This window comes from Arachis ipaensis, chromosome B06 (genome assembly GCF_000816755.2).
Source record: "Arachis ipaensis cultivar K30076 chromosome B06, Araip1.1, whole genome shotgun sequence".
In the NCBI taxonomy this organism is placed as follows: Eukaryota; Viridiplantae; Streptophyta; class Magnoliopsida; order Fabales; family Fabaceae; genus Arachis; species Arachis ipaensis.
This window is the reverse complement of record NC_029790.2, coordinates 125,627,207-125,640,363: the sequence shown is the minus strand read 5'-3', so window position 1 is coordinate 125,640,363 and position 13,157 is coordinate 125,627,207. Positions and strand designations below refer to the sequence as shown.

The following is a 13,157-nucleotide window of genomic DNA, read 5'->3' as shown; positions in this document are numbered from 1 at the left end:
GGATCGACCCTTACTCACGTAAGGTTTATTACTTGGACGACCCAGTGCACTTGCTGGTTAGTTGTATCGAAGTTGTGACAAATTATGAATTGATATTAGAGCACCAAGCCTTTGGAGCCATTACCAAAGATCACAATTTCGTGCACCAGGTACTCAGAGGCCTTCTGGCGGAAATCGCGAGCGACGACCACTCACTCACTTCCTCGATCCGAGAAGACGCATCGGAGCCACTCTTCGGTTCTGGCACCGCAGGATTCTGATCGGCCATTCGTAATTCGAGCCGGGAGAGAGAGAGTGCGAAAATGAGAGGTGATTTTGGGATTTGTATTGACGTCACAGCTTGTTGCTGAAGATCGGCGGTGTCAGAGAAAGGCGTAGATGTCGCCGGGAAGGCCTGATCGGATGCTCTCGCTCACTGGTGGGGAAATAGTGGGTTGAAATTGAAATTGAAATTGAAATTTGAATTAATCTTTGTTCCTGTTCCCCACTATTAAAATACGATTATGTCTTAAGGACACTAAAATTAACTATTAAATCAGTATAAGATATAGGTTAAAATATAAATATATTTTATCACATATATATTTATATATTAGTCTTATCTCGTTTACACTATAAACGAGATGATATTTTATGTATTTCGTTTACAGTGTAAATGAGATATGACACGTCAGCTGCAATATGTCTGTCTCGTTTACACTGTTTGTATTTATAAATAGAAGTTGTTTACAGCGGCAGTCTGGGCCTCATTTTGACTGAGTCAACCTCTTTCTCTCCTCTTTTGTCCCTTTCTTACCCTATTTTAGACTGATACGGTGATGGCGCGCGCCAGGCAGGGAACAACAAAGACATCAACAGGCTGAACGACACATCACATTACGCCGGGGTGGGGCGGCCAACTTCGAGGTTAGTTGCGTTCTGTTTGTTTAATCTAAGTATGTGACCATTGTTAAGGTAATCCTGAATTGACAAGAACGTAGTTAAATAGTTTAGTGATAGGTCTCTAAAAGGAATTTAGAACTCTATTTGCTTGTGCAAGGTTGTTATAACTTAATTGTTGGTTTGGAGCTTTTTTTTTTCTTGTGCTAGGTTGTTAGTATGTATAACATTCTAATTATGAAGGGTATCCTGGCATATGTAATTTAGAGACATGTGTAGGCTAGAAACATGGAAGTATGTTCTTAATTAGAAGTAACTGTAAGTTAGATAGAAATATTTGCTTTGTATCATATGTTAAGCTGATCTAAACACACAAAAAAAAGAGTAAGAATTCAATAATATGCATAAATTTATGATCATCTCTTTATAAGACTGAATTTTTATTTTATTGTTCAGAGGCCTCGCCTTCTACTGCCCCGATGAGTGAGCCATATCCTTCCTCCGCCAGACGCCATCGTCCCATATCTGGATAAGGTTGGATTCGGCACTCGTGAAGCGATGGCGTCCGGAGACGCACACATTTCATCTCCCGTGGGGTGGGGTCACTATCACCCTGCAGGACGTGACGTACCACCTAGGCCTACACGCACACGGCAACCCCGTTGGAGGGTGCCTCCGTGACTTCGGTAGGTGGTACAGCATGGAGATGTGGGTTATGGTGGAGCAGCTTCTTGGTGTCAAGCCTCCAGTGGCGACACAGTAGGTTGCGCAGAGGAAGGAGTCTTTCACACTGAAGCTAGTGTGGTTGCGGGATCGTGTCCGCCAGATGCCCCCCGACCGACGACCCGGAGATCCTCCGACAGTACGCTAGGTGCTATATTATGTTACTGATCGGAGGGTATCTGATGACAGACAAGTCTAACAACCTGGTGCACATACGTTGGCTACCGCTTCTCCGGGACTTCGGGGAGTGTAGGGCATTATCTTGGGGCTCGGCTGTGCTGGCCTGGACGTACCAGTCACTCTGTTCGGCGGCACAGCGGGGCATCACGAACATCGCCGGTTGCACTCCGCTGTTGATGAGCTGGATTTATCAGAGATTTCCTCAGTGGTGTCCACCAGATAGAGGAATCTACCAGTATCCGCTGGCTGCGAGGTAACCAATGTTTATTTTTGTATTTGCATTAAATATTGTTGTCAATTCATATGGTTTGTTACTTAACGAATTGTATATATTTCCTTTATTGTCAGGTTGGTTGGATTGCAGTAGTAGAGTAGGGATCAGCATTAGGCCAGGGTCCTGCATTGGAGGGTTTCGATCGACCAGTTACGATTCGATGAGGTTAGTCATGAAATAAAATATATTGTGATTTTAAATACTTGTTGTGTTGTCGTACGTTATATTTTCGACAGTTAGATAGATAGCATATGGTTACTGATGTCGGAGATATTTTTTATTCAGTTTGCATGGAGAGTCTACGATGAACCTGTGATGCAGGCTCTGTGCCTGCACTGGTTCCGTGAGGAGGAGGAGTGGGGGACCTGGTTGTCAGCCGTCCCGCTGGTCTGCTTCAACATTGTCCGGTTTTACCACGTTGATCGGGTGAAACGGCAGTTCAATGGGGAGCAGCAGGTGCCAGGCACTCCAGTGAATCTTGACAGGTATGAATGTTGGATAGTTTTTTGAAATTTATATGAATGTAGTTGTTTGTTATTCTGATAGTGATACTAGTTTATTTACTTAATGTATTGAACGATAGGTATCTGACCATCATTGGCCGTGGTGAGGATGTCTGGTGGCCAGAGCGACTCCAGCAGTGGTACGATGGTTGGTCCCAGAGGTTCGATCCCGGTCGCAGGATCACCGTGCTTTACACGTTTGACACCAGGCCGAACAGATGATACTATGATTGGTGGCGTGAGGCTTGCCGTGTGCGGCATCTATCGGGGCAGGAGGTTTTGGAGGACCCGAGGCTCGTAGAGTTATCCCCCGACGTCCAACCCACTGCCAGCCAGCCGAGAGACGATCTCACCCTTCCGAGTTGCCCCCCGACGTCCAGCCACACCGCTTCTCATGTCGCTCGTTCTCATCCATATCATTCTGGAATCTGGTGGACACGAGCCTTCCAGTCGCCTTCCGACGCATGACTGGATTAGGACGCAGCATCGTCCCATGCCACTCCGCCCACAACGACTCGTCAGGGATAGGGGAAAACTCTATCTCATACACCTTGAACACAGCTTCCTATTTGTACACTGGATGCACATATGGGGCCCACTCAATGCTAGCGGCGGCGCACTCGGCTAGTGCGTGGCGGCACGGATAGTGGAGAGATTGGAATAAGCCACAATCACACGTACCGTCCGATAGCCGAACACGGAAGGAACCTCCCCCCATCCTTCGAACGGCTTTAGCTCCTCCATAATAAACACAAAGGCCTGCATATTACAATGAGTGAGATGCATCTTTGGTATCCCTTCTCTGTTCTTCTCAATGGCGGCCAAGAGTCTTTGGGAGAAGCGGCATCCAGCCACCAGCTGTGACTGTGCCTCCCTGCCCTTCGTCACAAAAAACTTCTGCAATGTTTAGTACGTGATGCGCACAATGGCAGAAATCAGCAAGTATCGGGTCCCCTTCAACACTGCATTGATACACTCGGACAGATTTGTGGTCATGTGACCAAACCGCCGCCCGCTGTTGCAATGTTGTAGCCAAATCTCCTTCCTGAAATGACCCGCCCAGTCCACCATCGACGGGGAGACTCCTCTCAAAGCATCCATGTACCACTCGTACCCAGCCTTACTTGGACTGTAAGCAGCGTTAATGAGGTATCTGTTGCCCTAAGCTGACTTGAACCGAGTCATAAAATTCGCAGCCATGTGTCTGATGCAGTAAGCATGGAAGGCTCTTGGGGGATGCCAACCACTATCATTGGAGCTTAGCGCGGCCTTGATGGCCTGAGATCTGTCGGAGATAACCAGCAGGCCGTCCTGTGGGGTAACGTGGCATCTCAGATTAGTAAGGAAGAACGATCATGACTCGGTGCTCTCGGACTCCACAATGGCAAAAGCAATACGCAGGATGTTATTATTCCCATCTTGTGCCACCGTAATAAGCAACACTCCACCGTACCTACCATACAGATGCGTGCCGTCTACAGATACAAAGGGCTCGCAATGCTTGAAGGCCTCGACACATGACGGAAAAGCCCAAAATACCTTGTTGAACATATTGTAGTCGCGTACCAGGAGGTATCCATCATAGAACAGTTTGACGCGTAGGTCACATATGGTACCAGGAAAACAACTCTGCAGTACTTGAAGCAGCTTCGGCACCTTATTGTACGACTCTTCCCAATCCCCGTATATCTGTGCACTTGCTTTTTGCTTGGCCATCCACACCTTTCTATAGAATGGTTTGAAGTGATAGCTTACCTGGACCGCACCTTGCAAAATCGGATTGCTCATAGAAGGGTTGGACTGAATTAACGGCAAGATGACCTTGCAGATCAGACTACTATCTAACTCACGATGGTTTTGAGACATGGTAGATACTAGACAACTGTGCACACTACCAACCCTCCGAACCTCCCTGAACACAACAAAACAGTATTGCTTTAGCCATGTTTCAAACCTACTTAATATATAGTACAGAAGTATTGAAAAGCACAAGTAAAGTTGAGCTTACCAGTATTCGAGGTTCTGCCAAAGGGCCACACGGAGGCTCCATTGACACCCATTCTCAGCTTGACGGTATTGCACATGGTACTTTAACCGGATCGATTCGATCACCTGGTACTCCGCACTCCTGCGAATACTGTAGTTCTTCACACCCTGAAGCACTACCTCTCGGCTTCTAAACCTGTGGCCGACCCGAAACTCTACACCACCGTTTAGATTGTAATCATCTTCATCAGTGTCAGAAAACGGAGTCCTCTCATGCATGGCGTTCAGATCCAGACTGTGATAGTGAGATGGCACTACCGATAGCGCCGGAATTGGGTGAGGTGGAGTCCGGACATGGTGCGCCACTGATGCGTGAGCATCTTTCCTATCTTTTTCTAGTGAATTTGCATCAAATTTATTGAGTTTAATAAAGAATTAATTATCTTTTAGCCAATATGGATGCTACTTTGAGTCTTTTGCAATTTTGTTTATTTTAGGTAGTATTTGGCAGAATTTGATAGAGTTTCTGCAGCACAAGAATCAAAGGAGATGGTAGCGAGGAGCGACGCGTACGCGTGAATTTGGAACTTTCCATGGCGACGCGTGCGCGTGACTGACGCGTGATTTGAAGATTTGCTCAGCGACGCGTACGCGTGACTGACGCGTACGCGTGACATGCGCCACGTGCAAGAAACGCAGAAAAATGCTGGGGCGATTTCTGTGCTGTTTTAACTCAGTTTTCAGCTCAGAAAATACAGATTAGAAGTTGTAGAATGGACAAAACATGTGGTCCCCACCCATCAACTGAAGACTTGTTAATTAATTCAAATTTAAATTCAAATCTTAAATTTGGAAAAGATATTATTTTTATTTTTAATTTTAAAAATTAGATTTTAAATTTATTAGGATTAGTTATAAAAGGAATGCCAACAGAGTGATTCGAAGACGGGAACATTATTCCTATTCCAATTTACAATCCTTATTTTTCACTCCGAACCATGAGCAACTAATCCTCCATTGTTAAGGTTAGGAGTTCTGTCTATTGTATGGATTGATATTATTATTTTTCTATTTTAATTTATGTTTTGATTTATATTTCAATAATTATTTTCGTTCTTTATTCTATGAATTTGGGTGGAACAGAAGTATGATCCATGTTCTAATTGAGTTCTTGTATAACTTGGAAAATCTCTTTACTTGAACAATAGCTTGAAAACATATTATCCTGAATTCCTAATTGTTTGTATTTAACGGGATACGTGACATATAATCCCTTTATTTTTGAATAATTAGGATTCTTGTGGCATATGAACTAGAATTTGATCGTCACCCTCTAATTGGAATTAATTGACCAAGGAATTGACAGTTGATGAATTTTAGAGGAGACTAGGAAGGTCTAAGGAATTAGGGTCTAGTCACAAATAGTTTGCCATGAATTAAATCTTGCATGATTAAAATAGTTAGTAAGAAAAGTAAATCCGAAAAAATAGATAACTCTGAAGTATTAATTGCCTTCTCAATATTTTATTCCCAACTTATTTATCTACCTATCTTTAATATTCTAAATTTACTGTTAATGCTTTTGAACTTCCAAACACTATTTTCTATTTGTCTAACTAAGCCTACCAAACACTATTGTTGCTTAATCCATCAATTCTCGTGGGATCGACCCTTACTCGCGTAAGATATTACTTGGTACGATCCAGTGCACTTGCCGGTTAGTCTGTGATTATAAATACCACACTAAGGTAGCGTTTGTTTTGAGGTACTGAGACAGAGACTGAGAGACTGAGACTCAGTATCGTGTTTGTTAGTTCAGAGACTGGTACTAAAATTTCTGTCTCTGTCTCTAAAATTTCAGTATTTCAGTACCTCCAAAAAGTAGGGACACAGGGGACTGAAATTTTTAGAGATGGAGACTGAAACTTTAATAACATTTTATACCTAAAATACTTTCATTTCAATTAATTAATTCCAATTTTACCCTTCGTGCAAATTAAATTAGAGTTTCATTCTTGTTTTAATTCCTGTCTCTCATTTTGCACCAAACAGAATACTGAGATTTATTTCAATCCGTGTCTCTTAGTTTCTGTCTCTCAGTCTCAGTTTTTCCGTCTCTGTCTCTCCACCAAACGCTACCTAAGTTTTTAGCGCCGTTGTCGGAAATTGACTATGATTAACAACTATTAGTTATTTGATTGTTTAGATTAGGCATTTTAATTTTAATTTTATTTAAATATTATTTTATTATTTTTCAAAAAAAAAATTAAAAAATTTTCCTTGTTTTCTTCCTTTTCGTGAATTTTATACTAGTAATTTATCTTAATTTCTAAAACTAAGTTTGGTGTCTCCTAGTTAGTTTTATTTTAATTTTTTTTATTTTAATTTTTAGAATTTTGTTATTTCTTCTTTGCTTTCCTGTTTACCACATAGTGCGTTTAATTCTGTTTGGTATTTTGTGCTAAGGAAAAATGATGGAGAGAGATCATATGGGTTACTACTCACACCCGAGTAGTGACTCATATTATTGTGGATGGAAGAACTACCCAAATTTTGGTTGACAAAGTCAAAACCAAAGAAACTTCAGTGCTCCATGTTCTAACTATCAAGAACCACCATCTCCATATCCATACCAAGAACGACCACCTCTCTATCCATATCAAGAACCATCATCTTTTTACTCTTATCAAGAACCATCACTTCCTTCTTATTCATATCAAGAGCCACCATCTCCCTATTAATCTCAAATACCATCAGATATTGAGCTTCTCATGAAAGAATTCTTACATGATATAAAGACGAGTGTCAAAAATGTAGAGAAACATGTGCAGTCGATTATCAAGTCCCAGGAAGAGGAACAAGCAAATTTCTTCCCAAGAGATATAATGCAGGATCCTATGGAAGAAAGTGAGGAAATCAATCAAAGGAGTTTATACTCCAGTGAATTAGAGGATTTTCCACCCTCACATATAGAAGAAAAGGAAGATGTAAAAATAAAGGAGGTTGATGCACCAACAAAGAAGGAAGATGCACAAACAAAGAAGGTTGCAAGGGATGAAAACAATTATGGAAATCTACACTCCAATGAAGCAGAGAGTGGCATGGAGGGTGAGTTTATTGAACCACCAATTCAAGAAGTTCTTGATGAAGGGTACACTCTAACCATCACACAACACCCACATGTTGAAATCAAAGATGTGAAGATAACCAAGGGAAGCACTAAAAAGAGAATTGTGACAATAAAACAGAAGAAAATATCTATGAAGAAGAAAAGGTCAGCAAAAAGCAATCCAACCTCTACCCCAACAAGCAAGGTGAATCAAGCTAATCACAATAAAAGAAAGCTTGTTAGGAGGAATTTATATCAAGGGGCACTAATTTTCACCTCTCTCCCCTTGGAGACATTTCTTTTAACCAACTGGAAGAAGAGGAAGAAACTTCAATAATCAAGTGTCAAGCTAGTGACGTTAAAGAAGCGCTTGTCGGGAAGCAACCCGATAATTTCGTATCCTTAGTTATTTTTTGTAGTAGTAGTTTTCTTACTTATTTAAGTTATATTGAGTTTTTACTATTTTACTGATCATGCAGCTATTTTATCATAGGAACCGAACACCTCAAGCTATAAAAAACAAAAAACAAAAAAAAAGAGCACACGACGCGCAAGCGTCGCTGACGCGTACGCGTCAGTCATGTGTGCGTGAAAAATAACTTTGAACAAAGAGTTGCATGGGAATGATGCGAAAATGATGCCTCTAGCACAAACAAACCCACGCGTACGCGTATCCCACGCGTACGCGTCACTCATGATTTTGGCACTCCACGCGTCCGCGTCATCGACGCGTACGCGTGACCTCGCAATCGGCGTAAAAGGTGTTTGGGCAGAGAGTTATGCTGGCTTGGGGCTGGAAGTGTGCTAAAAGCACAAAATTGCCCATGCGTATGCGTCCCTGATGTGTGCGCGTCATTTGACCAATCAGCCATCCACGCGTGCGCGTGCATGACACGAACGCGTCGTATGCCAATATTGGTTCCATAGCCACGCAAACAGAGAGTTACGCGTGCGCGCGGCTGGCTTCGAGCGAATTGCGCAAAACCCAGGGCACGCGGACGCGTGCCTGACGCTGACGCGTCATCAAGGAAGTTCCGCGACCCACGCGTACGCGTGCCGTACGCGCATGCGTCGCCTTCGCCGCCCAGTTTTAATTTTCTTTCTCCTTCTCCCAATCCTAATTCTCTCTTGTTCTTTTATCCTTTCCTTTTTCTTTCATATTAATACTTGTCTCTTTTTATTTTCAGTTCTTCTTTGCTTGAGGACAAGCAAACCTTTAAGTTTGGTGTTGACGCTTCACTTAAGGGTTTTCTGTTTATTCCTATGGCACCAAAAGGGAGGCGAATCATCTTCACAGAGGAGCACAACTAACCTAAAGAATAAAACGACTGTTAGGATAACTAAGGTGGTTAAACTCCTTTCACTCTTTATTCCTCCCCTCTTTTTCTATATTATGTTCCGGTTTTCTGCTGTTTCTACTTTGTTTGTTGCATGATCATTGATTAGTTAGAATCCTAGGTCTAGTTTAGTTTTCTCTTAATTGATTTAATTCTGAAAAGATGTCTCATGTATTACTCACTGAGCTTGAATTCAAATAAAAAATACAGAAGTGATGTATTGCATGAGAAATTGAGTTAATTTTAAGAGTAGTCTTATTTACTTAGATGTGGTAGTAATACTTTTTTTCTAAATGAATGTTTGAACAGTGCATATTTTTATAGTGAAGTTTATGAATGTTAAAATTATTGGCTCTTGAAAGAATGATGAAAAAGAGAAATGTTATTGATAATCTAAAAAATCATAAAATTGATTCTTGAAGCAAGAAAAAGCAGTGAAAAAACACAAGCTTGCAAAAAAAATGGCAAAAAAAAAAAGAAGAAAAAACAAGCAGAAAAAGCCAATAACTCTTTAAACTAAAAGGCAAAGGGTAAAAAGGATCCAAGGCTTTGAGCATTAATGGAGAGGAGGGCCCAAAGGAATAAAATCCTGGCCTAAGCGGCTAAATCAAGTTGTCCCTAACCATGTGCTTGTGGCGTGAAGGTGTCAAGTGAAAAGCTTGAGACTGAGCGGTTAAAGTCGTGGTCCAAAGCAAAACGAGTGTGCTTAAGAACTCTGGGCACCTCTAACTGGGGACTCTAGCAAAGCTGAGTCACAATCTGAAAAAGTTCACCCAGTTATGTGTTTGTGGCATATATGTATCCGGTGGTAATACTGGAAAACAAAATGCTTAGGGTCACGGCCAAGACTCATAAAGTAGTTTTGTTCAAGAATCAACATACTGAACTAGGAGAATCAATAACACTATCTGAAATCTGAGTTCCTATGGATGTCAATCATTCTGAACTTCAAAGGATAAAGTGAGATGCCAAAACTATTCAGGATTGCAATTGTAAACCCCACTATAAGAAGAGACATGAGCTTAATCGAACTCTCATTCTCATGCAAATTCACATCCTAAGCCTATATTAATTTTGGTTGCTTGAGGACAAGCAACAGTTCAAGTTTGATGTTGTGATGCGTGAGCATCTTTCCTATATTTTACTAGTGAATTTGCATCTAATTTGTTGAGTTTAATAAAGAATTAATTATCTTTTAGCCAATATGGATGCTACTTTGAGTCTTTTGTAATTTTGTTTATTTTAGGTAGCATTTGGTGGAATTTGATGGAGTTTCTGCAGCACAAGAATCAAATGAGATGGTAGCGAGGAGCGACGCGTACGCGTGATTTGAAGATTTACTCAGCGACGCGTACGCGTGACACGCGAAGAAAACCATCGACGCGTACGCGTGGCTGACGCGTACGCGTGACATGCGCCACGTGCAGGAAAAACGCAGAAAAACGCTGGAGCGATTTCTGGGCTATTTTAACTCAGTTTTCAACCCAAAAAACACAGATTAAAAGCTGCAGAATGGACAAAACATGTGGTCTCCACCCATCAACTGAAGACTTGTTAATTAATTCAAATTTAAATTCAAATCTTAAATTAGGAAAAGATATTATTTTTATTTTTAATTTTAAAAATTAGATTTTAAATTTATTAGGATTAGTTATAAAAGGAATGCCAACAGGGTGATTCGAAGACGGGAACATTATTCCTATTCCAATTTACAATCCTTATTTTTCACTCCGAACCATGAGCAACTAATCCTCAATTGTTAAGGTTAGGAGTTATGTCTATTGTATGGATTGATATTATTATTTTTCTATTTTAATTCATGTTTTTTATTTATATTTCAATAATTATTTTCGTTCTTTATTCTATGAATTTGGGTGGAACAGAAGTATGACCCATGTTCTAATTGAGTTCTTGTATAACTTGGAAAAGCTCTTTACTTGAACAATAGCTTGAAAACATATTATCCTGAATTTCTAATTGTTTGTATTTAACGGGATACGTGACATATAATCCCTTTATTTTTGGATAATTAGGATTCTTGTGGCATATGAACTAGAATTTGATCATCACCCTCTAATTGGAATTAATTGACCAAGGAATTGACAGTTGATGAATTTTAGAGGAGACTAGAAAGGTCTAAGGAATTAGGGTCTAGTCACAAATAGTTTGCCATGAATTAAATCTTACATGATTAAAATAGTTAGTAAGAAAAGTAAATCCGGAAAAATAGATAACTCTGAAGCCTTAACTGCCTTCTCAATATTTTATTCCCAACTTATTTATCTGCCTATCTTTAATATTCTAAATTTATTGTTAATGCTTTTGAACTTCCAAACACTATTTTCTGTTTGTCTAACTAAGCCTATCAAACACTATTGTTGCTTAATCCATCAATCATCGTGGGATCGACCCTTACTCACGTAAGGTATTACTTGGTACGATCCGGTGCACTTGCCGGTTAGTCTATGGTTATAAATACCGCACCAGCCACAGTCTGGATAGGTGTCTCCGGAACACACTCATCCTCATCCCCACCATCGAACGAGTTGCTGTCTGCACTGTCCGCCACGTAATCCTCATCCGACTCCTCCTTGCCCTCGTTTGCCTCATCCATTGGAATGGCGACATGAATGGGTGGTGGTGCGAGAGGTCGGTCGTCCTGTACATAGGTCGAGTGTTATGATGATTCCATTTCAAATGCTATTATTCCTCCAACAGCTTTTTCCCCACTACTCAAGATAAGAAGGCTTTAGGATCTGGGCGATAGTGCTCGGTCTTTAGACGCTCGTTGCTTTTCACTCATGGGCAGCTGTGAAAAAGAAAGAGGAGAAAGCTGCAATGAAGACCAATCCGCAAGCTACTTCATCAAGCCCGGAAAGAAGCTCGACAAAGCCCTCTATCTATTATGGAGAAAGTATATGTGCTTTAGTTAATTAGCCCATTCCAATCCTATTAAAAGTTAAGCTGACACAGCCCTGAATATCCGTAACGATTATAACAGCCGAGGGAATAGTTGAAACGGAACTCCCACCACCACTGTGTCCTATCTCTACGGAAAGCTCCATTACCTGCTCCACCATGATCCTCCCATGGATGTCGAACATCAGTCGCACATGCTCGTCCCCTTGAAGTCGGAATAGTTGAAACCGGAAGACTCCGTTACCCATGGGTGCCAGCAACTTATACGTCACCCTTCTGATTTTTCTCATTTCTGTACCACCGAGCTTGCTCAATATCAAACTCTTCAAATCCGGCAACGTATTCACACGCTGAGTGCGAAACAATATCGGATCCTCACACTCAAATGTCACCTTGTTGTCGCCATTTCTCATATGACAATTGGGATAAACAAGCACAACTATGTATGGATTATTACTGGCCATTGATGCCCTGTATTCGTGAGAAATACTAGATAGAAAAAGTTTGTGAAGAATACCAAAGGTTACACATCCTTTTATAGCTGATGTGGTTGTCTACTATATATCTGTAAATGAGATGAACAATTCATGTATCTCGTTTACAGTGTAAACGAGATAGACAACACGAAATTTTTTAAATAAGACACTGATGTGTCTTATCTCGTTTACATTGTAAAGGAGATACATAAAATGTCATCTCGTTTATCGTGTAAACAAGATAAGACTAAAAAATTTAAATCAGTAAATACTTTTAAAATTATTTATTTTGATAATTATTACATTTATTTTATTTATTTAAATAAAAAATTCCTTTTTTTTGTAGTAAGTGACTTGCCACATAATCTTTTATGCAGACACACAAAATTGTATCACTTTAGTTTTAGGATTAATTTAATTTCCCAAACAAGAGGCCAGCACGAAAACAAAATTGTCTATGAGATGGTAATTGGCAAAGTAGTGAAGATAACTCGGTGACAAAAAAGACTATAGAGAATTTCACCACCAAAGCTGATGTGTGCAAATTGTTACATACATTTTTTATTTGGACATGAAATTGTTACTTACATAAAAATATTATTGGCATTTTTTTTTTGGGTCCTGTATTAACAAAGTCTTGGATAAAAATTTTGCTGTTCCACAAGAGGATCAAAAGATATATTAGTAAATTGATAAATAATAATTTTCAAACAAAATTTTCACAAATATAGATAAATAATATTTATTCATAATTTATTATCACATAATAAA

At 40.3% G+C, this 13,157-nt stretch overlaps 2 protein-coding genes across 2 annotated transcripts in view; one reads left to right on the top strand and one right to left on the bottom strand.

Moving 5' to 3' along the window:
- The window catches only part of LOC107605288 (AUGMIN subunit 1), a 4,638-nt gene extending 4,169 nt beyond the window's left edge, over positions 1 to 469 (bottom strand). The window contains exon 1 of the mRNA XM_021105021.1: positions 189 to 469. Within this exon, the coding sequence (XP_020960680.1) occupies positions 189 to 268 (80 nt within the window). The 5' untranslated portion in view covers positions 269 to 469. The remainder of the gene's footprint in view (positions 1 to 188) is intronic.
- LOC110264170 (serine/threonine-protein phosphatase 7 long form homolog) lies at positions 1,689 to 2,204 on the top strand. Its single transcript, XM_021105841.1, has 2 exons — positions 1,689 to 2,035; positions 2,131 to 2,204. The coding sequence occupies exons 1-2, from the start codon at positions 1,761 to 1,763 to the stop codon at positions 2,147 to 2,149; spliced, it is 294 nt and encodes a 97-aa protein (XP_020961500.1). The 5' UTR covers positions 1,689 to 1,760; the 3' UTR covers positions 2,150 to 2,204.

Excerpts from the sequence above, each read along its gene's own strand:
- LOC110264170 (XM_021105841.1), top strand. The coding sequence starts at position 1,761 with ATGTTACTGATCGGAGGGTATCTGATGACAGACAAGTCTAACAACCTG.